Consider the following 27,095-nt stretch of genomic DNA (forward strand, 5'->3'; position numbering starts at 1 on the left):
GAAAGCAAAACCTTTCTGAGAAGCCCGCCACAGACCTACTGGCCAGGATTATGTCACATGGCCACCTTAGTGGTAAGGAAGGCCAAAGAAGTGTTAAATTATCTAGCCTCTGTAGTGGTAGGAACACAAGGCAGAGAGAACCAGGAATGCATATGGCTTAGCTAATCAAAACTGTCAGAAAATCTCTCAACATTTAAAAATCTGGAAAAAAAAAATTAAAGATGCAGCAGAATTGAAAAATACAATTAGAAGATGGCGGAGTAGAAGGACGCTCGTAAGTCACCCTCTCCCACAAATACACCAAGACCCAACCTACAGACCCACTCAGCCAACCAGAGCACCTGCGGAACTCCGACAAAACATCGCCCTCTTCAAAAGATAAAGACGCCAAAAATCTGGTAGGAGAAAAGGAAAAAAGAAAGAACAAAAGGCAAAGCAGCGGGACGGGTCCCGCGGGGAGGGAGCGGCAAAGGAGGACTGGCGCTCTCGCTGGGTCTCCCCTCTCCAACTGAGAGGCCAGCGGGACGGAGGGGGCGCCTCCGAGGCTCGGATCTGTACAGAGCAGCCCTGGTCTGACAGAACTAAGTTAAACGGGCACAGAGCGTCCCCCCGACACCCAGCCTGAGACGCAGGCCGGCAGCGGCGGGCAGGGCCAGGCTGCCCAAGCCGGGCGGAGGACGGGGGCGGCCGCACGGAGGCAGCCCCGGGGGACTGCAAGGGGCTGGGAGCCGAGGCTGTGGGTGTACAGGACAGAACAACCTGGGCCCTCCATAAAGCAGCAAGGTTGATGTGCTCTCGGGGGAAGGGTGCATACCCCCATCTCTGAAAACCCGCGGAAACTTTTCAGGGGAAGAGAGGCGGAGCTCAGGCACAGCCGCCGTATTCTCCGGCGCTGAGCACCCAGGTGGGGGCGGGGGGCGAAACCTGCATCCGCACCCAAAGGCATAGCAGCCTCAAAGGCCAGACTGAGACGGGCCTATAGCCCGGGGCAGGTAGGATCCTTCCATCCTGGTCCCTCAGAGAACTTGCTCCACAAAGACAAACAAGGAGCAGGGATGAGGCTGTCCCTCGGTCTTCCCTGAGCCCACCCGCGGAGCGCCGACCAGGGCGGAGCGCGCAGCCGCACAGAGCAGCGGAGCTACTGGCGGCGCAGGTAGAGGGAGAGCGGACCCCCGCCGGTCGGGCAGGAACACAGCCCCTGACCGAGGTGCTGGGAGGGGGCACGACCCGCCCTCCTGCCTGGTCAGTCTGCAACATCTGACTGTGGCATCCGGAGGGGCAGTGACCCGCCCGCCCGCAGCAGAGGAGAGCTGCACCTGACCCCGTGTTAGGAGGAGGCGCGATCAGCTTGCCGACAGGTGCTGGGAGCAGCACAGAAGAGGGGCCAACGGAGGGCCTATGAAAACAAGCTGAGCTTCCAAAACAGGACGAAGACAGAAAGACTTCACATTAAAAGCACACAGACTCCAGGAGAACACCGACAACCCCCCCGTTTTTTTTTTTAAATCTGTTTTTACCTGTTCTATTTTCAATTGCTCTCTTAATTTTTACTTCTTAATTCATTTCTATTTCTCTTGGGTTTTGATGTCCTGTTATTGATTAGACACAGGTTTCAAATACATCGATTCATCTCCCCACCCCTTTTTTCTTAAAGGTTTTAAAAGGACGTCTCAACCCGATTAATACTCTGCTTCAACTCGCTCTTCTATTATTCATTATACACTGTTTTCAAACTCTCTTTCTCCCTTCTTTTAAAAACCTTTCTCTCTCTCTCTTATTTTTTTCTTTTTTTTCTAAGTTCTATTCCTAAATAGACATTAGATAGATAAAATCCTTAAGATCCAAAATAGACAACTGATACTCCATAAACCGCAGTGCCAGAGAGGTATGAGCAAGATGAAGAAGCAGAGAAACCTTTCCCAATTAAAAGAACAAGAGGAATCCCCTGAAAGAAAGATCAATGAAATAGACATCGATAGCCTACTAGATCAAGATTTCAAAAAAGGAGTGATCAAATTGCTGAAGGAATTAAAAGAGATAGTGTTTAGAGATATAAAATATGTCAAAAATGAAATTGAAGCTATAAAGAAGAGCCAAGTAGAATGGGTAAACTCATTGAAAGAAATGAGGAATGATCTAATACCTGTGCAAAGCCGACTAGATAACGCAGAGGAACGAATTAGTGATCTAGAAGACAGGGCAATAGAAAGCGCCCATTCAGAAGAACTCCAAGATAAGCAAATAAAAAATGATGAAAATAGCATAAGGGACCTATGGGATAATATAAAGCATCCCAATCTTTGCATAATAGGGGTCCCAGAAGGGGAAGAAGGATCAAAGGGGATTGAAAAGGTTTTTGAAGAAATCATGACTGAAAACTTCCCAAACTTAAAGAAGGAATCAGATATCCAAGTACAGGAAGCTCACAGGGTCCCAAACAGGAAGAATCCAAATAGACCCACACCAAGACATATCATAATCAAGATGGCCAGAGTCAAGGATAAATAAATGATTCTAAAGGCAGCAAGAGAAAAGCAAAGAGTGAATTACTAGGGAACCCCCATAAGGCTCTCAGCTGATTTCTCTACACAAACACTACAGGCCAGAAGGGAGTGGCAAGGTATATTCAAAGCCCTGAATGAGAAAAAGATGCAGCCTAGGATACTTTATCCAGCAAGGCTATCCTTTAGGATAGAAGGAGAAATAAAGAGTTTCACAGACCAAAAAAAAGCTGCAGGAGTTTAGCAACACTAAACCCACGCTAAAAGAAATATTGAAAGGGCTATTCTAAATAGAAAAGCAGCAGGATGCTACAGAAATGAGAAACTCACAACTGGAAAGGTGGTAACTCATGAATTACAAATAAAGAAAACAGACAAATCGGAGAGTGGGAGAGGGAGGCAGGGAAATGCAGAATATTTTTTTTCTTTCTTTTTTAAATTTTTTTTAACAGTAGGATGGGTTTGAGATCATGTTACTATCAGTTTAATAAAAACAGTTATAGTAATGGGTTAACAGATTTACAAAAAAGGGTAACCACAAGTCAAAAATTTACAAGGGAGTCACAAAAATTAAATAAAATCCATGATAATACAAAGGAAAATTACCAAACCACAAAAGGAAGAAGAAAGGAACAAAGAGGATATACCAATTCAACTGCAAAGATAAGTTCAATATGGCAATAAACACACATCTATCATTAATTACTGTAAATGTTAATGGACTAAATGCTCCAGTCAAAAGACACAGAGTGGCAGAGTGGATAATAAAGCAAGAACCTTCAATATGCTGCATACAAGAGACCCACTTTAGGGAGAAGGACACATATAGATTGAGAGTGAAAGGATGGAAAAGGATATTCCATGCAAATGGAAAAGCCAAAAAAGCAGGTGTTGCAGTACTGATTTCAGACAAAATAGACTTTAAAACAAAAGCCATAAAGAAAGATAAAGAAGGACATTTTATAATGATTAAAGGGGTGATACGAGATGAAGATATTACACTCGTTAATATATATGCACCCAATATAGGAGCACCTAAGTACATACAAGAATTACTAACAGAGATAAAGGGGGATATTGATGGGAATACAATCATAGTTGGAGATTTTAACACTGCATTAATATCACTAGACAGATCTTCCAGACAGAAAATAAACAAAGCAACAGAGAAATTAAATACTACAATAGAAAAACTAGATTTGGTGGGTATTTTCAGAGCATTACACCCCCCAAAAATAGGATATACATTCTTCTCAAGTGCACATGGAACGTTTTCCAGGATCGATCATGTACTTGGGCACAAAAGAAATCTCAACAATTTTAAGAAGATAGAAATTATCTCAAGCATCTTTACTGACCACAATGCCATGAAACTGGAAATCAACAACAGAGAAACAGGAGAAAAAAAGGAAAGCATGAAGATTAAACAATATGTTATTGAAAAAACAATGGATCAACGAGGAAATCAAAGCTGAAATTAAAAAATACCTTGAGACAAATGATAATGAAAGCACAACCACTCAAAACCTATGGGACACAGCAAAGGCAGTGCTAAGAGGGAAGTTTATAGCGATACAGGCCTTCCTCAAAAAAGAAGAACAATCTCAAATAAACAAGTTAACCCACCACCTGAATGAATTAGGAAAAGAAGAACAAAAAGCCCCAAAAAGCAGCAGAAGGAAGGAAATAATAAAGATCAGAGAGGAATTAAATACAATAGAGATTAACAAGACCATAGAAAAAAATCAACCAAACCAAAAGCTGGTTTTTTGAAAAAGTAAATAAAATCGACAAACCTCTGGCCAAACTCACAAAGAAGAAAAAAGAGAGAGCACAAATTAGCAAAATAAGAAAGGAAAATGGAGAAATTACAACAAACAAAATAGAAATACAGAATATCATACGAGAATATTATGAAAAACTATATGGAACCAAACTGGATAACCCAGAGGAGATGGACAAGTTTCTGGAAACATACTGTCCACCAAAACTGAATCAAGAGGAAACTGAACACTTGAACAATCCGATCACTAGAAAGGAAATAGAAATAGCAATTAAAAACCTCCCTACAAATAAAAGTCCAGGACCGGATGGCTTCACCAGGGAATTCTACCAAACATACAAAGAAGAACTCACACCAGTCCTTCTCAAACTCTTCCAGATGATTGAAAAGGAGGGAATACTCCCAAACTCATCCTATGAAGCCACCATCACCCTGATACCAAAACCAGGCAAAGACACTACAAAAAAAGAGAATTATAGGCCAATATCACTGATGAACATAGAAGCCAAAATCCTCACCAAAATTTTAGCAAGTACAATCTAACAACACATAAAAAAGATTATACGTCATGACCAAGTGGGGTTCATCCCAGGGACACAAGGCTGGTTCAACATACGCGAATCAATCAATGTAATACATCACATCAACAAGAGAAAGGACAAAAACCACATGATCGACGCAGAAAAAGCATTTGATAAAATTCAACATCCATTTATGATAAAAATTCTCGCCAAAGTGGGTATAGAGGGAACATATCTCAACATAATAAAAGCTATATATGACAAACCTACAGCCAGCATAGTACTCAATGGTGAAAAATTCAAAAGCTTCCCACTAAAATCTGGGACAAGACAAGGATGCCCACTATCACCCCTCCTATTCAACATAGTCCTGGAAGTCCTAGCCACAGCAATCAGGCAAGAGAAAGAAATAAAAGGGATCCAAACTGGAAAAGAAGAGGTAAAAGTGTCATTATATGCTGATGACATGTTACTATATATAGAAAACCCTAAAAGGTCCACACAAAAGCTACTAGAGTTGATTGAAGAATTCAGCATGGTAGCAGGTTACAAAATTAACGTTCAAAAATCAGTTGCATTTCTCTACACTAACGATAAATCAACAGAAAAAGAAAGTAAAGAAACAATCCCCTTTAAAATAGCACCCAAAGTAATAAAATATCTGGGAATAAATCTAACCAAGGAGGTGAAAGAATTACACACAGAAAACTATAAACCATTGATGAAGGAAATTAAAGAAGACTTTAAAAAATAGAAAGATATTCCATGCTGCTGGATTGGAAGAATCAATATTGTTAAAATGGTCACACTGCCCAAGGCAATCTACAGATTTAATGCAATTCCTATCCAATTACCCAGGACATATTTCACAGAACTAGAACAAATCATAATAAAATTTATATGGAACCATCAAAGACCTAGAATTGCCAAAGCATTACTGAAGACAAAGAAAGAAAGAGGCTGGAGGAATAACTCTCCCAGACTTCAGACAATACTATAGAGCTACAGTCATCAAGACAGCATGGTATTGGTACCAAAACAGACATATAGACCAATGGAACAGAATAGAGAGCCCAGAAATGAACCCACAAACTTTTGGTCAACTCATCTTCGACAAAGGAGGCAAGAATATACAATGGAATAAAGACAGTCTCTTCAGCAAATGGTGTTGGGAAAACTGGACAGCAGCATGTAAAACAATGAAGCTAGAACACTCCCTTACGCCATATACAAAAATCAACTCAAAATGGATTAAAGACTTAAACATAAGACAAGATACAATAAACCTCCTAGAGGAAAACATAGCCAAAACATTATCTGACATACATTTCAAAAATTTTCTCCTAGAAGAAATAAAAGCAAGAATAAACAAATGGGACCTAATGAAACTTACAAGCTTCTGCACAGCAAAGGAAACCAGAAGTAAAACAAGAAGAAAACCTACGGAATGGGAGAAAATTTTTGCAAGTGAAACCGACAAAGGCTTGATCTCCAGAATATATAAGCAGCTCATACGACTCAATAAGAAAAAATTAAACAACCCAATCCAAAAATGGGCAGAAGACCTAAACAAGCAACTCTCCAAGGAAGACATACAAATGATCAAAAAGCACATGAAAAAATGCTCAATATCACTAATTATCAGAGAAATGCAAATCAAAACCACAATGAGGTATCACCTCACACCAGTCAGAATGGCCGTCATTCAAAAATCCACAAATGACAAATGCTGGAGAGGCTGTGGAGAAAGGGGAACCCTCCTACACTGCTGGTGGGAATGCAGTTTGGTGCAGCCACTGTGGAAAACAGTGTGGAGATTCCTCAAAAGACTAGGAATAGACTTATCATACGACCCAGGAATCCCACTCCTGGGCTTGTATCCAGAAGGAAATCTACTTCAGGATGACACCTGCACCTCAATGTTCATAGGAGCACTATTTACAATAGCCAAAACATGGAAACAGCCTAAATGTCCATCAACAGGTGACTGGATAAAGAAGATGTGGTGTATTTATACAATGGAATACTACTCAGCCATAAAAACCGACAACATAATGCCATTTGCAGCAACATGGATGCTCCTAGAGAATGTCATTCTAGGTGAAGTAAGCCAGAAAGAGAAAGAAAAATACCATATGAGATCGCTCATATGTGGAATCTAAAAAACAAAAACAAAAACAAACAAACACACAAAAACAAAGCATAAATACAGGACAGAAATAGACTCATGGACAGAGAATACAGACTTGTGGTTACCAGGGGGGTAGAGGGTGGGAAGGGATAGACTGGGATTTCAAAATTGTAGAATAGATAAACAAGATTACACTGTATAGCACAGGGAAATATACACAAAATGTTATGATAAATCACAGAGAAAAAATGTGACAATGAGTGTGTATATGTCCATGAATGACTGAAAAATTGTGCTGAACACTGGAATTTGACACAACATTGTAAAATGATTATAAATCAATAAAAAAAAGAAAAGAAAAATACAATTAATGGCTATGATTAATTAGGCAGAGATTCTTTCAAATCACAAAAAGATAATTTTTTCCTAAGAGCACGTGCATACATACAAAATTTTTAAAATCTAATTTTATAGGCTATTTCTCTGGTTATGATCCACAAATATATAAATGATAAAAACTTCAATATCTAGAAATTTAAGTTCCTAGATAATGCATGGATTAAAGAAAAAGTAAAAAGAAAAATTACTATCAATCAAGAAAGAAATAAAAAAGAAAAACACTTCATAGCACAAAAACCTATGGTGACAATAAAAGCAGTACTAAGGAAAAAAATGTACAGTTTGAATGCTTTCATTGTAAAGAACAATATTAAAAAGACTTTAAAAACTAAGGGTTCAATAACAGAACTAAGAAACCAGACAAAGAACAAAATAAAATCAAAGAAATCAGAAGACATTAATATGGAAGCAAATTATAAATATGACAATGAACAAAACGTAATATTATTCTTTCCAAAAAACTAATTTTTACCTTTGTTCTTTTCTCTATTCGTAATTATTTTGTATTTCATTAATTCTGTCTTTGTCTTTCCTTTTTGTCTTTCCTTCCTTCTACTTTCTTCAAGTTTAATTTGCTGTTTTTTTCATTTCTTGGAAAAAAAAACCCTTAAACCACTCACTTCTAGCTTTTTTTTTGTCTAATATATGCATCAAAGGCTATAAAGTCCTTTGCACTTAAGCATTGCATAGTTGGATCCAAAAAGTTCTGATATATCAAAGTAATTTTTGTAGCTCAATTATGTGAAAAGTTTGATAAAATGTATCAACTCCTTAATACCCATATTAAAGAAAAATACGTAGGATTAGGGATAAAAAATGAGATGTTAACCACATACAATATAAGCCTACTACCTACAATTCTATGGTAACAAATTTCTAAACCTGGAAGAAATGGGAATGAAATGTGCAAAGACACCTTTTCTCATTCCCAAGTTTAAGCGGAATGCTTCCAACTATCATTACAGGCATGTCTGCTGCTAGCATACTCACAGATCACCTTTATCAGATTAACTAATAATATTTTTATTTTTCTATTTTATTTTGGAAAGCTTATCTCATGTTTTTTTCTTCATCTATTATGATCAATTTCTGATATGATTTTGTCTTTTTCTATTTGTTTTCTGAGTTTAATTTTCATTTCATTTCCTCCTATTTTTGTTGATTTCCCTCCTTAGTTTTTGAATTTTCAGCTCAAGTTTGTTTTACAAGCAACCCCACATGGCTGCATGAAGGTACTGAGCTCAGCGGAGCGCTCTGTTTGTGTTCTTCTGCTTCATAGCTGGTTTCCGTGGGACAATTTTAATTAGCGAAAATATTTTAATTTGTTCTTTTTTGTAGTTTTGGATTGATGATGTCTACTTTTTCTATGTATATTTATCTCATGGTCAGGATTCCTAGTTCAAGAGCACCTCGCTGAGTTTAGTTTAGTAAAGCTCAATCTCTTTAATGGCCAATGTTGGTAACAGTAGGAGAAAGGGTACCTATTTTATTTCCGCAGGATCCTTCAGTCTTCTAAACCCTTACTTGTCTGAAAGTATGTCCATCTTGCCTTAAATATGATTAAAAACTTGACTAGGTATAAAATACTAAATTCAAATGAATTCCCCTTTAGATATTTAAAGAAAAATTCATCAACCTCCTGCATCCATTGGGCAATGAAAAGAGTGCAGAGAGTCTATTTTGCTTGAATGGTAACTGATTTTTTTTTTCTCTGCAAGAATTAGGACTCTTTATCCTTGGAATTCTGAAATGCCTTAAGGACATGTACAGGCATGTTTTTTTAGCACTTCCAATATGAAGATCTGTAGGGCTGGGTAGGAAGGTACACGATTCCAGCCCTGGGAAACTTTCTTCTTATCCTTTGGGACTACATCCTCTCCTCTACACTTCGTCTTCTCCTTCTGGAACCTCTCTTAAGTATATGTTAGCCCAATTCTAGAGCTATCCTCTGTATGTCTTAATTTTTATTTAATTTTCCATACTTTGCTCTATTTTACGGGAGAACTCTGGTTTTATTTTTCAAATCAGTAATTTGATCTTTTAAATTTATTTAACTCATCTTTCCACTTGAAAAATCTCTTTATTTTGACTCTTCCATTTTCAAAATAGTCTTCTTTCATTTTATTCCTAATGATATACACTAGAAAGTTTTTTGATTTACCTTCTGAACCTGGCATCATTTATTTCCTCTGGGGTACAGCCACTAAGATGGCCCTCAATGATCCCTGTCCTCTGGCTGGAATTCATATCCATGTACAGTTCCCTCCTACAGTGTACAGGCATTTATCTATGTGATCAGTAGCATACAACAGAAGTGATAGCCTGTCACTTTCAAAATTATGTTATAAAACACCATGACTTCTGTCCTGGAAGCACTCTTTCTTGCTCTGGGGAAAGCAAGCTGCCACACGGTAAACAGCTTGACGGACAGTTCCACACAGTGAGGAACTGAGCAGCTAGGGAAGAACCAAGGCCTGCCAACAACAATCGTGTGGGTAAGCTCTGAAGATCATTCACTCCTAGCTGAATACAGACCTAGGTCTTCTGCCTAGAGCCTGACTCAACCTCATGAGAGACTCTGGGCTAGATCCGCCCTATTCAGATGCTACCAGATGCCCGCCCCTCAGAAACAGCACAGACACTGCGTGCTTGTTATTTCAAGCTCCAAGTTTTAAGGTGATTTGTTGTGCAGCAATAGACAACTAACAGAGATACAATAAAAAAGGTAGAGGACTGCTGCAATCATTCAGCCAAGACAGTGGGGAAAAGAAGTGGGATGGAAAGAAATTCAAGACATATTAAATAAAAATCTGTGAAATCTAATCATCAGTTGGACATGAAGGAGCACAAAAACAGGAGGTTGATGGTAGCCTCCAGATTGTCGGTTGAGACTGTAACAGATTTTCATCATTCTAAATCTGAAGTATTTATGGAACTTAAGGGACAGACACATGCAGGGAACCACAGGCCATGTGGGTACAGAAGTTCAACTTTGGAGAATAACCCAGATTCCTTATAAAGATACGAGATCTCAGGTAAAAGAATAAGGAAAAAAATGGAACTCTGGAGGAAACCAGTAATTAAGGGGCACAAAAGGACAAGTCATCTAAGATGACAGAGCCGAGGCACACAAGAGATAAGAGAAAAAACAGGAGAAAGTGTTGTCACAAAAACCAACTTAGGAACAAGAAAAACAGAAAAATTATTTATAGTAAAGATGAATTCTCTTAGAAATAGAGTCTCGTGGTGGAGTTGGGGGGACCAGTTCTGTGGTAGAGCTCATGTTTGGCATGCACGAGGTCCTGGGTTCAATTTCCAGTACCTCCATTCATTAATTAAATAAGTAAATACATAAATTAAAATTTTTAAAGTAAAAATTCATTTAAAAAAGTCTCATACATTGAAAGTAATTCATTATTTAATTTTGACCTCAATTTTACAAATCAGACTGGAACCAAACAGTATGTATCTACAGGAGCAGTTCTCAGCTGAGGGGCTCACTGCCTCCTCAGGACACTGGAAACGATGAGGGGTGGAGAAGGGAGGACACACAGTTCATGAGGGTGAAGGCCAGAGGTGACAAACACCCCACAACATGCACAACACCCAAAGTGCCAAGAGCGCCTGGACTGAGAAACAGTGATACAGGTTACGGGAAAAGGGGGGCAAACAACCAACGTAGTTTAATACCAATACAGCATTTTAGTACTGCAGATTTAGAAAGACATAAACAAGCTAAATGTTATTAGTTAACATGGCTAAATAGGTTAAAATTTAGAAAGGTTTTAACTAATGTAGGTTTTACAGTTTTGGTGAAAGCATGATAGGACATACAGGAATCCTTTAACCTAAAAGGATTTATGTGCTGAGCAGCCTTCGGTAACTCTAAGGAGATCAAGGATTTTTAAAAAATGTTGTGCTGAGGCCACTAACTGGATCAAGTACAAGGTTACTGACTATTTCTGCTTGGAAGTAACTTCAAGCAGGAAACACCACCACACTACGCTCCTTTTCCCACTCAGGAATCTGCACAGAAGCAGCATTATTCTAGATAACAGATTATATAATCAACACAAATTGACAAAACCAAAACCCCCACAACATTCAACATATTAGTCATAAAATATGTTTAATCAAATAACTTAAGAAAATTATATGTATACATGAATGCTATAAAGTTCCAAAAAGGTCTCAGTTGCTTCTTACCGAACTCAAAAGGCAGAATCATGGATATACGTCAATTACTATCAAGCAGTAAATTCTACATTGTTTAGGATTAGACCCTCCTTATATGATAAAGAGAAAAAATGAGCACAACAGCCTAATGTGTGCAGATTATTCATTCACACATCTACGACTCACTGACACAGTCTCTCCCTAGTGCACACGCCAACAAACATTACAGCAGGGCTGAAACTACCACGCCTACAAGACATGGCTGCAAGGCTGGTGGCCCTTGGCTGGCACATGGGAATTTGGATTTTGTGAGGGTTCTCACCATTTCCTGATCACAACGGCTCACTGTGCCTCAACTGTTTATGTAAAGTATCTGATTTATGCTGAACACTCGTTTTTTGTCTGGGAGTCTGGGATTTTGGTTCATGTCAGGCAGAAGCTGCCTATATGACCAGCTCCTTCAGTAAAAGCCCTGGACCCTGAGCCTTTAAGGAGTTTCCCTGGCAGACGGCATTTCACATGTGTTGTCACGATGAGGTGCTGGAGGACTCAAGTGGATGTGCTCCAACGGGAGAGGGCGCTCAGAACATTGTGCCTGGTTCCCCCTGGACTTTCCCACGTGCACCTTTGTTGCATTTTGCCTTGTATCCTTCACTGTGATAAACGGCAGCCATGAATACAGCTATATGCCGAGTCCTGAGTCTTCCTAGCAATCACTGAACCTGGGGGTGGTCCTCAGACCACTGACGTGGTTGGTGTCAGAAGTGGGATTTATTAAACATGGTGAAAGCACTGTCTGAGAAAAGGAAAGATGAAGTTGCATGATGAAACTTTGCTGCTTGTGTGCTTATGAGCTCATCCACCGTGTGAACCAGCAGCTGAGGTGCTATCTGCTGCAAGAGGTAAGAGCTACCTATGAAATTTGACAATGATAGCTCTAACCTCAGTACGGCTGGCTCATTCAGCCCCCTAGCTGTTTCTGGCCATGTTGATCCGAGTGAGAGGAGGAAAAGGACGCCTTTGGGTTTTGTTCTCGCCTCCAAGTAGGAGGAGAAAAGGCCTGAAGTTGTCAAAGGTAAGCTTTGGGTGGACCACAATGTGAAAATGTTTGGTCTATCCTCTAAGCACGAGGAATTAACAGTTCTATTAGATCTCAGAGCTGAAGACAGCTTCAGATAACCAAGGGACCACTCCAGCTGTTTCTCTAGCCTGACTACTGCTGCTGCAGGCCGTCCAACGCCTCTTACATGCCAGTCAGGATCTCCCGGCAACTGTAATGTTAATACTGGAAATGCTAAATTCATTGCTAAGAGTTTGAATAAATTTGTAACGAGAAAAAAAGGGGTAGGGGATGTTTAAAAGATGGCTTTGTACTTTGTGGCTACTGCATCTGAATGTATGATAAATAAAGGTATAAAATATTACATGCTTGCACTTTCATAAATGCTAGAGGGAACATATCAATCAGGAAAAGTTGCAAAATAAAAACTTAGTGAGACACAACTTCCTTGCTTTTTACTGCTGGTAAAGGGATTGGAATTTAAACTGTCTGAGCATTGGAAACAGAACAAATCTCCATAATGGACGTCATTTATTATTATTTTTACCTATTGGCATCTCTGAGAAAAGGGAAGCAACATGAAAATAAAGGAAATTTCCAGACAGAAATACATTTTTGGAGTATTAAAAAGCAGTTTTTAGTTGCTACTGAGCTCTTGTGAAATCGGACGTCTGACTCTGAAAAGCTGATGATTTTCCAGCCTGATGTGCATATTTTTGAGTGGATTAATTTGTTCTCTAAGATTGACAAGTTAAAAAGGGTTTAGAAAAGTCTTGCTTGTCACCTGGACTTAGGACATGACTGTGGCGTCTGCAGTACCTTGGTTATGCTACCGCTTAACTAAAGCCATTGGCTTTTTTGGAATCCTGAACTCACAGATTCTGAGTGCTTGGATCTGACTCTCAGCAGACACCTGACACTGTCTGACACTGGGCTGTCTGACCCTCAACACGAGCTGTGCTGAACTAAAGCAGGCTCATGCTCGGTGAGCAGGACTCTGCCTTGGGGACTGCTGAAGATTTAAGACATCCTCTGTGAAGCCACAGACTGATGACATCATGGCTTCTGGTTAGACCACCTGAACCACTTGCAGATGCCCAAAGAACAGGGCTCCTTCTCCGCCGGGGCCATCTGCAATCAAGCTGCTGATGGGCTCTGCACCAGGTATTCAGACCTGAAGTGCGTTACTAACTTGTGGTTACTACCAAAAGCTGCAGCTTGGGAGGGTACACTCTACTTGCTCCAAGCAGACTGGATTCATGGCTCAGGGATGTCTCACTGCCATGGGCTTGTGTCCAGCTCTCAGGATTAGTTGTAGTTTTCAACAGTGGATTAATAACCTGATTTTATTTCCCTCACCTTCACCTAACCCATCCTCACACACACCTTAGTAAGGCAACTTCATTATTAAACACAGCCATCTCCAGAAAGGAATTAAATCTTTTCTAGGCTGCTCACTGGGTAAATGATCAGGACAAAAGGGGTGGGAGGTAATGTAAACTTATTTTGAAATTTTTTGAAAATTTGGGATTTCAATATGTTTTTCTAGTTAAGTTGTACAAAAATGTTTTTCTGCAAAAATGTTTTCATTCCTCTTTCAGGTCTGGATTAGGAAAAAATGAAAAGATTTCATTAATGAATGGGGCACACTGATTTTATAGAGACAAAAAATAAAACCCAGTATCTAGTGAGGCACATGGGAGGAGGACGTCAATGATTTTTGTTTTTCCTAAGTATTCTTGAAAGTCTTCCCTTCTTCCTAAGGGAAAACTCCTGTTCTCGGCTTTCTACACTGTTGTGAGTGCTTTGAATTCAAACGGAATACTGAGCTTCCAATCACGCCTAACAGTGCTCTGAGGCAGCAGCGAGCAGGCCAAATTCCTACATCGTTCACAAAGGAGATCTCTAAGTGGCATCGACACCACAAGGCAAATGAAATGGCGTCACGGACACAGTGTGAAATAACCGCCTTCGTCCATCTGAAAAGAAGGCCTGAACCGAATTTACTGGACTGGATTTGAGAACTCTATAGAGCAAGACGCCCCGTGGGAGGAGGACACACTGAGGGCCTTGTCAACCTACACTACCTGACGCGTGTCGGTCTTTCCTGGAGTGCCCTAACAACTGCAAACTCTTTGTTTCCGGGGTACCGTGCGGCTCCTCTGAAACTGCACTGTTTTGTGTGTGTGCCCTGACCATCATGACACTGCTTCAACCCTGGAAAATTCTCAGGTCTAATTCAACTTTATGGCCAGAGTTGCAGTTTGCCTCAATTGATGCCTCATTTTGCCATGCAGAAAAGGTTCATACAGAAACAGAAGGAGAAAGCTACCTGTTTTTGTGAGGTAAGCCTCATGGTTGGCGGGATTTATTTTAATTAGCTAAATCTAGGCCCTCTAAAAGGTATAACAAGTTGGTCTTGCCTTGCTGCACATAGGGGTGGGGGTGGGGGAGCATCCTACTGGTACTAGTGTTGCTGTAAAGACATTCTGGCCAAAGGCCCAAAGTTATTAACACAGCAGAGCTGAGACTGTATTCCTTAGAAAAGCCTGCTTGGCCTTGGCTGGTATCTGAGAACTTGAATGCTCAACAGTTTCCTACAGTGATATAAAGATTTCCTGAAATGATAAGAATGGCTCACTGTGCCTAAACCGTTTGTACAAACAATATGGTCTACCCTGAACACCTGCTCTTCCTGAGAGTCTGGAATTTTGGTACATGCCAGGCAAAGGCTGCCTATATGACCAGCCCCCAGGAAAAACTCTGGGTACTGAATCTCCAGTGAGCTTCCCTGATAGAAACGAATCACATACGCTGTCAGTCTCATTGCTGGGGAATTAAATGGGTCCTGTGTGACTCCACTGGGAGGGTACTCTTGGAAATCTGTGCCTGCTCTTCCCCACACTTGACCCCACATGCCTTTCCCTTTGGTAGTTTTGCTTTGTATTCTTTTGCATAATAAATCACAGCTGTGAGTCCGACTTTACGTTCAGCCCTGAGTCCTCCTAGCAAATGACTGAACCTAGAGGTGGTCTTAGGGACCCCCAACACAACCAGTAAAAATTTCAAACAGGTAAACAGACCCACCTGGAGCCAGAATTCCATTTGATTACGGTCACCACATTTCCTTAATGTTAGTAAAAAATCAGAATGAATGGATTACTTACGAAAATAGATCAAACCACTGCTGTTTTGTAACAGACTCCTGGCGTAAAAGCTTCAAAACAATTGGACGCATGAAATCCCATTTGTCTTCAAACTGAAGAGAACCTTTATTCTTGAAAAAAAAAAAAAGAATAGTTTAATTTAAATGCAGTTAAGTCAGAAGTGTCTGTTATTTTTATCTCAAGAGACATCTAGAGAAATTTGAAAGAATCAATTTTCCATAACAGAATCCCTAAAAACTAAATCTGGTACCAAGGAATCACAGGAAGCAACCATAAAAGAAAAAAAAAAAAGTCAGCCGTATGTGTGGAAAGTTCAGCCTTGCTCACTGACTAGGTCTGGCCTTTGCCATTGGCTCGGAGTAGGTAGTACCTCTGCGCCCTTGGAATGTTCTATCTGATAAGAGAGTCTTTGTTTGCCTGGGGACCTTGGGTCATACTGGATAATCTAGCAGTGGGATTTAAAGAGGGGGCTAGCAAACCATACAGTCAGGGTGGGGGGCGGCCAATCTAGAAACACCAACAATGTGGCTTAAGGTAGGGGGGTTGGGTAACCAATCTGGAGCCTGAGATTACCCACAGGAGCAATGAGTACACGACGAGGCCTTAATAAAAATTCTGGACACCAAAGGCTGGATGAGCTCCCCTGGCTGACAGTACTTACACGTCCTGTCCCTGTCACTTAAGGAGGGAAGGAGAGAAACGCCACCTGACAGCACCAGAGAGGATGAGAAAAGCGCGGAGTCTGACCCTCCCGGACGCTGCTTCTTCCTTTAGCTGATTCTCATCTGTATCCTTTCCCTTAACAAACCATAACCATGAGCAGAGCAGCTTTCAGCACGATCTATGAGTGTTTCTAATGAATTTAAGCGAATCTCAGGGTGGCTTTGGGAACCCCCAAACTTGCAGCTCGTGTCAGAAGTAAGGGTGGTCTCGTGTCTAGAGTCTGTGCCCTATACTCCTCACAAACAGTAGATGATTTGTGGAAAAATCCATATAAACTCTGAAAATTAAGGCAGGAAAACACCTGAAAGACACCTTTCTCACTTTATAATGCTAACAAACTCTGATACCAAATTGGTGAGAAGAGAACAAGAAATGGCAACTCTAGACCAATCTAACAGGAAAACACAGATGCAAAGTCTTAAATAAATATCAATAAATTAAACAAGTGACATATCCTCATGGGGGGAGGGTAGAGCTCAGTGGCAGAGTGCCTGCCTAGCATGCACAAGGTCCTGGGTTCAATTCCCAGTTCTCCACTAAGGGAAAAAATAAAATAAAAATAAAACAAACAAACAAAACACACACACAAACACCTCATAATCATGCATGTTTATTCCAGGAATGTGAATTTGATATTAAGAAAAAAAATCAATTCATTATTAGACAGAGACCCCACATATGTTAGTCATGAGTACTGCTCCTTTTCAAGTTTACTGATCAAAGCAATACATTTCAACGAGTCATTACTAACACTGCAGCAGCAAATACTTCTCTGAATCTCATTATCATTTTTCACTATACAGTTGTTGAGAATGTTGCTCGCTTGTATCAAATTAAGATTGTGTACTGAATGGAATCTTCAAACTCCCTGAAATTGTAATCCAGAGGCAGCTTCTAAACATATGGTCTGGTAAGAACCTATATCAGGGTCGCCTGAGCTGGTGGTTACAGATAAATTTATAAAACCTACCTCAGACCTGCTGGATCAGAACCCTTGACGTGAGTTCAGAACCTAAACGTTTCTCAAATTCATGAGAAAACTACATAAAAGTGTTGCAGGGTCTAGGACGCTAGAAAGGTTAAGGACCACTGACTAACACTGTGAAAGCACATGGTACTTCCTGCAGCTACAGACACAGCTGATTTTAAAAGTCACTGTACTGTCCCGCCCCAGGTGCCCACTTTTATCACAAAGTTCTCTTATCATAAGAACCCACCGGAGAGTCTCCCTCAAAATTCAGCACTGGGGTTAGCTGTGCTTCTCCCCTCAACAACTGGTTTGTTTTCACCTAAAGAACTTGAGTGATTCCTGTAGGTAACTCTGCTCTCCTTAGTACTGGCTAATGAGAAACTCGGTCAGATTTGCCGTTCTCTGGTATGTACTCTGAGTACTACCCTTAAGGCCAGCTTCACATTTTCTACTGTTATTATTTTCCTATAACCATCATTTCTTTATTTACTCTCCCCTCTGAGGAAAGGGTGTGCAAGTAAACAAATATGGAAGAATCACAGGAAGAGCGTGCAAATCTTTTCTTGACTATGACATGGAGAATCCTAATACCCTCTTAAGAGGATACTTGATCAAGACAACTTTCCTGGCAACTTATAAAATTAAACACAGTGTAAGTCCTGCAATTAAAACTCAAAATAGTACAAAGGGATTAGAATAAACAGGTATCTGAGGTAACCGCTCACTAGGCTCTGAACGCAGCTGTGGCAAAGTGACAGTCAGCACTGTCTCCTACTTGATGAAACACACAATGTTAACTCCAGGAGCATTTTCCTCTAACACTCAGTTAAAGGAGAAATTAAATAACTGAATCTTCCCATGAAGGTTTTACAACAGATTCCAGAAACGATGCTCAAGCAGCTCTTTGACCTACTCTCTGTTAAACTGAAGAGCGTATTGTTAAATCGTAACTAAGCAGCAAGGACACCAAACCCACCGTCTACAAGACAGAATGTCTTACTGATAAGTGAAGACACCTTCAAACTATGAACCTTGATTCATGTTCCCGTGGCTCACTGACGGCCGCCTAACCTTTCCCGGTGTGCCACAAAGTCTCCCTGCTTTCATTCTCTCATCATCCCTCAGAGTAACAAGCAGGCTATGTAACTTACCAACTGCTGTTAAGTCTAGCACGATCACACTCACCGGCTCTTCTTCACTAACAGGATGTCAACGTTCGCCATACCCCTGCCCCTCTAGCCTTCCCTTCTTACACACAACTAATTCCCTCAGAAGCACTCTTCTCAAACACAGATGGCCACGGGGAAGCCAATGGGAGGCTGGCCATGGGGGGTGATGGGGGAGAGTATTCCAGGCAGAGGAAGCAGTCACTGCAAAGACCCCAAGGCAGAAGCATGTCTGATGTACTCAAGGTAGAGCAAAGTAAGGACAGGAGAGAGATATGAGGTCAGCGAAGCAACAGAGAGTTAGATCTTGTTATAAGGGCCTTGAAGGCCATCATAAAAAATTTGGCTTCTATTATAAGTGAGATGGGGAACCATTAAAAGATTCTGAGCAGACGTGACATGATCTGACTTGTATTTTTAAATCTCCCTGATTGCTAGGTTGAGAATATATTTTAAGGAGCGAGTGTTAAAGCTGAGTGTAGGGTCAGGAGGCAAGGTTAGAAGTAACGGTGACATGGTAGCAGTGGATGTAGTGAGTAGTTGGATTTTGTATGTTTTAAAGGTATTGCTGACAAGATTTCCTGACAGTATGAACCTGGGATGAGAGAAAGGAATAAAGTGTGACTCTGATGAAGTTAATTTGTATATTGGCACCAATAAAATGGAGGCCTCCTTACTGGCCCAGCCCATGTCAAAAACCTAAACCTAAATCAGCCTGCACATTTGGGAAACACCTCTCTGTCGAGGAAACTTAACACCAGTCACAATCCTCCAACTCAGCCTTAGCTAGCTAACCCTACCTGAAAAATGGGACCTGCTTACCTTATAAGGAAATCTGACCTCCTAGCCAGTCATGCCCTGTTTCTGTATTGCCTCTTCTGACACTCTATAAAACCTGCCCAAAATCCTTCAAGAAAAGTGCTTCACTGCTTGTCAGGCACTGTACTCCTCTAATCCATGGGCTATTTTCCCTTTAATAAAGGACATCAAATCTGTTACTAAATTGTTTCAGTTTTGTGATTTGGCATGTCCAAGAAGTATGCCACTGCCATCAACTGCAGTAGAAAAGACTGCAGATGCAATGAGCTTATGAAGAAGGAAAGCCCAGAAGCTCAGTTTCAGATGCTGCTTTTGACCCATCTATCAAACAGCCATTTGAAGATGCTGAGTAGGCAGTTCAACAAGCAAATCTAGAATTTAAAAGAAACATCTGACCAAGAAATAAAAACTTGGAAGTCATCAGAGTGCAGATGGATTTTAAAACTTGTTACTGGATGAGATCACTGAGGGAGTAAATTACATAAATAGAGAAGAGCCAAGCCCAAGTCGTTAGGTGTCTAATACTGAGAGGTGCGGAGACAAGTAAGAACTAGGAAAGGAAACAAAGCAACCAGGGAGGTGGAAAGGAAGTCAAGAATGTGGTATTCCGGAAACCAAGTAAACAGAGCGTATCAGGAAAGAAAGAGTAATCAACCTGAGCAAACGTTCCTGACGGGTCACGTAAAATGACTACTGAGACAGCAATGCGAGGGTCACCGAGATTCTGTCAACAGCAACTTCTGTAGGGTGGTAAGGACAAAAGCTGGACTGGACTAGAATGAGAAAGTGGAGGGGGAAGAGGGGAGACGGGACTGGAGAAACTTTGGCCAACTCTTGACAATTGCTGCTGTAAAAGGGAGCACAGAAGCAGCATGGTCATTGCTAGGCTGACTGACAGTCAAAAAAAAGTTTTTTTAAGATGGAATCCAGTATGTCTGTATACTGATAGGCATGTTCCAAGATATAATATTAACAGTGATGTATGGGGAAAAAGAGGGAAATCGTTGGAGAATTTAAAATGCCCTGGTGGACAAAAAGGAACGGAATCCAGTGCACAGGTGGAGGGACTCCACGCCAAGCTGGGAAGGCAGAGCACGCAGGACGTGCAGATGCTGGCAGGAGCGGGCATGCGGCACTGCTGTGAGAAGCTCCCTTTTGACTGCTTCAATTTCTCAGTGATATGGAGATAAGAAAAATGCCATGGAAGATCGGGGAGGAGGTGCCAAAATTTTGAGAGAAAAGACATCGAACAGACATCTAGGAAAGTGGAAGAATAAGCGACCATGGAACTGTGGTGTGATCTGCCTCAGTCATAGTCTGCGGTCATGAATTTAAAGCAAAAACAGCATGTGCGTGTCTTTTCCTCCAATTCAACTGCACGGAGGCCGGCACTGCAAGGTGAAGAGATGGATTTAACTGGGATGGTGGTTTTCGCCAGTGAAACAAGAGAGGAACAAGGGAGTCAAAAGTGTATTCAAGGGAGAGATTATGATGCTTGAACAGAAAATTCATGACAGGCTAAGGGGAAGAGAAAGGACAACAGGATGATGAGAGACAGAGACTTCTGCTTCCAACCACGATGGAGTAACAGAGGCCAGATTTGCCCTCCTGCCTAAACAACTGGAAAGCCAGAGGGCAGCACAGGACTGCTTTCCCGAGGCAAGGTAAACAAACGCAGTGAGCCCTGCAAATGCCCAAGCACGCTGCCTGTGGACTTTCCAGGCCTGAGCATAAGCAGAGGGAACCCACAGAGCCTGGGGTTTCACTAAGTTCAGGAGACACAGCTCAGAGTTTGGGGAGGCCAAAGTAACAAAAATGTGTAGCACAGAGTATCAGAAAAAAGGGGGGCTCTGAAGATATACCATGGGGTCCCCTCGAGCCTTTGACTATTAAATATTGGCCTGTATGTGTGAGTGAGAAAACGACCAGAGACTGGGGAAATAACCACCGGGCAGCATCCTCAGGAAGCTCCGCTGCATCTGTAAAGACACAAAGCAGCCCGGCCCTCAGTGCTGTTCAGACTCCACTCTAACAAAACAAAAGCACTCTTCAGAAGGATCAAACTGATTTTAAGTAACTTCACTGTGTCACCGTCAAATCCAACAATGTTTATAGGAAATTTTAAAAATCCAGCCCATAAAACATAAAACTCACAATGTCTGGCATCCAATCAAAAATTACCAAGCAGGCAAAGGAGGAGGAAAACATAAACCCATCCAGAGAAAAACCCATCGACAGAAACTGACCCAGAAATGACGTGGATGACAGTTTTAGCAGATAATGGCAGACGTTAAACCAGCTGTTATATACGTACGCCACACGTTCAGGAAGACAGCTGAAAGCATGAACAATGTAGAAACAAAAGATGTTTAAAAGTGTGCATCAGTGAGCCGTGAGACAAATCAAATGACCTAACCTACATGTAACCGGGATCTCGGGAGGCAGAGAATACTTGAAGAAATAAAGGCCAAAACGTTTCCTAATGTGATGAAAACTATAAACCCACAGATGTAAGATATTAAACAATAAGGCAGAAATCAGTGAGTTGGAGACCCTAGTGAAGTTGGATTATCAGAATAAGAGCACTAGCATGAGTCTGAAAAAGAGGAGGAGTTAATCAGACTAGGATGCTTGAAACTGGAATGACAAAAAAAAATTCTCATTATATTTTTGCTCAGTCATTCCACTGCAAGGCTTTCTACTATTCCTCTCATTGCAAACACACGGCATTTGGTTAATTTTGGGTTATACCAGCCAAAAAATTTTGTATGTGTGATAAATGTGGTATAAAAGAGCATTTCCTTTTATCTTCAAATAAGTTTTCTTTACATTTCTATGGGTAGTTCAAACATTTGAGACTTGTGAAAAAATATGAATTCAGCTATTTATACCCTCCATTATTTAACTTCAGCACAGATCACTCCATCACTTTGATCATTTTCCTTTATAACATCTGATTGCTACTTACGCATCAGGTTCTATTCTAAATACTTCATTTAATCTTTACAACTATCCTATGTGTTAGGCGACATTATTACCATTTTAGAGGTGAAAAAACTATACACTGTAACCTGAGATTAGGTTAGGTTATTTCCCTAAGGTTACAAGTAGTCAGTGGCAGAGTAAGGGGTCAAGCTCATGCAGTTTAGTTCAGTTAGAGCCACATTCTTAAATACTCCCTGGATCTTCCCTGAAAGAGGACTGAAGGGACTTCTAACCTTTGGGCCAGATCCAGCCCTTGGCTTCATCTCATCAGGCTTATAAATTGGGATGGGGGGGACTATGATTATAAAAATTTAGTAGCAATTATGTAGAAGCCACATGGTGGAAACATCACTACATAAAAAAAAAAAGTCTCTCTTTAAACATTGTGGGGGAAGGGGAGGACATTATTTTCCAAAAAGTTAAACATCTTTTTCTAGTAAAATGAAAATTTTCACATTACACTTCCCTTCAAAACTTTCAGCTTTCTTCTGACCTATAAATGAGGAGCCAAAAAAAAAAAAAAACCCCAAAACTTTTAGGGTTCTTTTATAGAGGCAAAAATAATTTTTAAACAAATTCTGACAATGCTTATATTTTTAAAAATCCAAACTAATTTTAAGGAGAAGAAAACTAATGAAAGAGTTTGAACTCATTTGGGATGGGGGTGGTTCCTTCATATTCATTTACTACACTTATTCATTCAACAAACATCGGAGTGCCTAAAGTACATGAAGGATTATGCCAATCACTGGGACACATAAATGAAAGGTCTTCAAGTAATTCACATTCTTGTGGTTCATGACCACGTGCTTGTTCTGCCTACTGGATAATATAACAAGGCTCTCAGATTTCCGACTTGAATGAATGGCTGGTGGAGTCACTGCCCATAGAAGAAACACTGGGGGAGTAATGGATTTGACTGGACAGTTTAGAAGCGGTGATGTATTTTGAATGCATTGTCCAATAAAAGCAAATGTTGAAGTTGTAACTCTTGGTGTTCATTTCTTTTTGCCCGTGCTCTCCCCTCTTTATTTTAAGATGAAAGCGTATTTACTACTGAATTGCTTTTTACTTAATGTCTCCCCAGCAGCTGGTGGGGGGGGGGCGGAATGAGCGTAAAGTTTCCCAGAAACTTAGAAGAGAGAGGGTAAAAACAGCATGAAAAAAGAAAGATGAAAAACAGGTGAACAAAGGTTCAGTTTCCTTCCCCTGCTCTACTTGGTAGAAAGAAATCAGAGTCTTTCAATATAACGTGTTGGTTGCCCAGCCCAAATAAAACACATTCAGCTTTATCTAAAAATATTCCCTAGTGGAAGAATCAGTTTTAAAACAGATTGAAAGTCAAGTCCCACAATCTCTTACCTATAGCGCTGGTGGTTGTTTCAAAGAAACACAAACAAACCTTAGAAGAAAGTAAATTACAGAAAAACATTAATTTTTTGTAATGTGTTAGCACATGGGGAGCTGTTACAGGCCAGTAATGGAAGATACTATATAGATCTTTCTAGAATATATTATCACTTAAAAAATCTACACCTCCCACTGAAATTCAAAAGTGCTTCTCCAAGCAATGAGTTCATCTACAACAATTCCATGTTATTTAATCCCAACAAAGAGCAGATGTATAATACCTTATATGCAAATATAAAATTTGGTACCATGTTAAAAAACAGGAATGCTCAAATAAACACATGAAAGTAAATAAAAACAGAAAACTCCACTGGCTTGCAAAATGTTTTAAAAGTAACAGAATCATTTTACTCACTTACTTCACAATGAAATAACACAAATATTAAACTATTAGTTTGCCTTGAAAAATATTCAGAAATCTCTGCACAATACACAGGACAAAACATACCCCATCAAGTTCTGGGAACAACATTACTACAGTATTTTATAACCATGTCAAGTGTTACATATTTAAAAGGAAACAAAGAATGTAATTATTATTGTTGTAGGTCTTACTACATGATGACTAAAGTACAAGAAAAATTAAAGGACAAGCTGTAGGCAAGACAAGAAATAGTAACATCCACACAACTAATAGCAATTATTTTTTGTCACCTGTGTTCTTTCATGCCCACTACATTTTTACAACACAAGGAGTTCAGGTGCTTTAAGATTCGTATTTGTTCCCTCTTTGAAGTTCCTGATCTACTGACTATAGATTATATCCAATGATGGTATTCTAATAACTTTCAAAAGGAATCCAATTTATATACTTTAAGTCTTTTGTGTAAATTACGAGGTTAGCTTTTTGAATGTGTGGCTTCCCACAATGTCTATGAGCCATTAGTGCTCCCAGTTATGTGATTTAAAACCACATTTGCAATCCCCATTAACTGAAAGAACCACAAAACTACAGTATATACCTGAATACTGGCAATTCTCACTATGTTCCAGCCACACCATCCTTTTAAAGGTGTTCCTCAGATGTGCCAAGCTCACCACTGCACCTCAAAACCTTTGCCTAGAAAGCAGATCATTCAGGTCTCAGCGTCAATGTCACTCCAGACAGGCCTTCCCAAACCAACCTAAGAAAAATGCCCTTCCCTTTTCCTCTCTGCAGAGCCAGAACCAAGGTCTTGAGCTGGAAAGACAGATGCTTTGACTGGCTATGAGAAAGAACTTTTAATTCAGATAAACCAATACTTTTTAAAAAGACCAAAAAGCTATGGGATCTGGCTGAAATGTCATCAAGTAGCAGGGAAGGAAAACGCAACAGAACACAGCTGAAAGCTATAAAAAATTATTTTCTATTGTAAATAAGTAAGTAAAATAGTGGCGTCACCCTCTAAGAACTCTTGATTATATTGTTTTCATCAGAGACTTCACTACTATAAAAATTACCCAGTGTGTTACTGACTTCTTTGGTGTCAGTGTTTACATACTACAATGTAGGATCCAGAGACCAGGCACCTCGCCTGTCCTCTCACTGCTGTACCACTGACACGCAGGACGGCATCCAGCAGACAGGAGACTCGTGTACTTGTGGAATGAACAAGCCCAGGTACACACATCAAATGTCCCTGAAATTATTACCTGCATGTACTCCATGTATTGTGTCCAGCGTTTTAACCTGAGCTGTAACTTGTTCGCCTGCTCACAGAGCCCAGCAGGCACCAGCTTTCTCCATCTGCTATACCAAGGCCAGAGCCTGATGACTTTCAGCATCACAACTCGGTTCACTAGGACCCTAGCAAAATACCTAATAAGAAACACCTGTCTCTGTCTTTCTCCACCCTTCTCTGCCCACCAAACAGAGGCTTAGTGTCCTCTAGAAACCCTACTGCAGTCTAAAACTCTTCCCTTCTAATCCAGGGATAAATTGATAAATCTCTCAAAGTTTATCTTCCACTGTCACTTCCTGTTAGCAGCTTTAATTAACTTGTATTACCTGCAAATTATGGCAACTGCTCACTCACTTATTTTCACAGAACATGAAAGATTTTCACATTTTTTGTTGTTTTCTGGTTTTCTTATTTTTCATTTTTACACATTTATATTTATCACACAATTTCACAGTGAATGATTTAGTCCACTACTCCCACTCCCGCCCCTACCCATGGCCAACATACTTTCCCCTGAACTGCTTCTTATCCTCAGCTCTGAGGGTCAAATGTAACCATGTCTCAGAGAGGCCACTGGAATGAGGGAAGGTGGCCCTAAAGATCATGATCCCCTTAGCCTGCCCATTCAAGAGGGCAATTTTCATCAACCCAGTGAAAACTGACAAGTTAGGTTCTAAATAAGGCTCTCAATTATGTTTAAATAAACATTAAAAAGAAATATCTAGTCTTGGCCACATTCACTGACAACATTTACATCTTGGTTATCACAACACCCATAATCCTTGAGAAGCATGTTCCTGATTCAATGCCTTCACACTGCCTGCTCCTGTTCCATTCACCTGGGCATTTTCTCCTAAAAATGTATATGGCTTGCTCCCTTGCTTCATTCAGGTCTAACTTCAAATGTCATCTCCTTAGAAGCCTTCCCTGATCATTCCTCAAAAATAACACCTATGACTACTCTTTACCATGACTGTTTTTATTCATAACATTTATTACAACCTGACCTGTAGTGCATATACTTATATGTTTATCATCTCTCCCCCTACAAAATGTTAAGTTACATTTAAGGGCAGGAATTTGCTTGGATCACCGTTATCAAGTTGGACTTAGAAAATGTTAAAATACTTGTTGAATTGATGAATTTATTTTCCATATTTAATGACTCCTGCTATAATTTCAATGAACATGGTGTCGTTAGCGCAAATGCCCCTCATCCATGGCCACTCCACAAATCAGATTTTGAATACACACAGGATAGAAGTAATAATGAATAGGTTTTATGCATAAGATCCAAGAATTAGACTGAGGGCTTAACCGTATCTCTGCTCATATATTTTTCAAATATTCCTCATCATCTATGGAACTTTATTCTAAACTCCTGTATCTAGCATTGAAGACCTTTTATAATCTGACCCTGACTTTCCTTTGTACTCCTATCTTCTACTGTTTCCTGTATTTTGGGCTACTATGCCACAACAATTTCAAGGAGCACCACTGACACAGAATGCAACCCAGCATGCAGCCCTGCTTTTACCGCAGCCATACGGATCTAGACTCCATTTCTATCCAGTTTTCTCCTAATCATCACCTACAAAAAGTCTACCCACTCTTCAAAATCCA

General features: G+C 40.3%; 1 protein-coding gene across 2 annotated transcripts in view; it reads right to left on the minus strand.

Moving 5' to 3' along the window:
- CUL5 (cullin 5) overlaps positions 1-27,095 on the minus strand; it is an 85,186-nt gene that overhangs the window by 53,163 nt on the left and 4,928 nt on the right. For both annotated transcript variants that reach the window (XM_031674851.2, XM_072953911.1), the window contains exon 2: positions 15,739-15,848. In XM_031674851.2, coding sequence (XP_031530711.1) covers positions 15,739-15,848 — 110 coding nt within the window. The remainder of the gene's footprint in view (positions 1-15,738; positions 15,849-27,095) is intronic.

This window comes from Vicugna pacos, chromosome 33, assembly GCF_048564905.1.
Source record: "Vicugna pacos chromosome 33, VicPac4, whole genome shotgun sequence".
NCBI lineage: Eukaryota > Metazoa > Chordata > Mammalia > Artiodactyla > Camelidae > Vicugna > Vicugna pacos.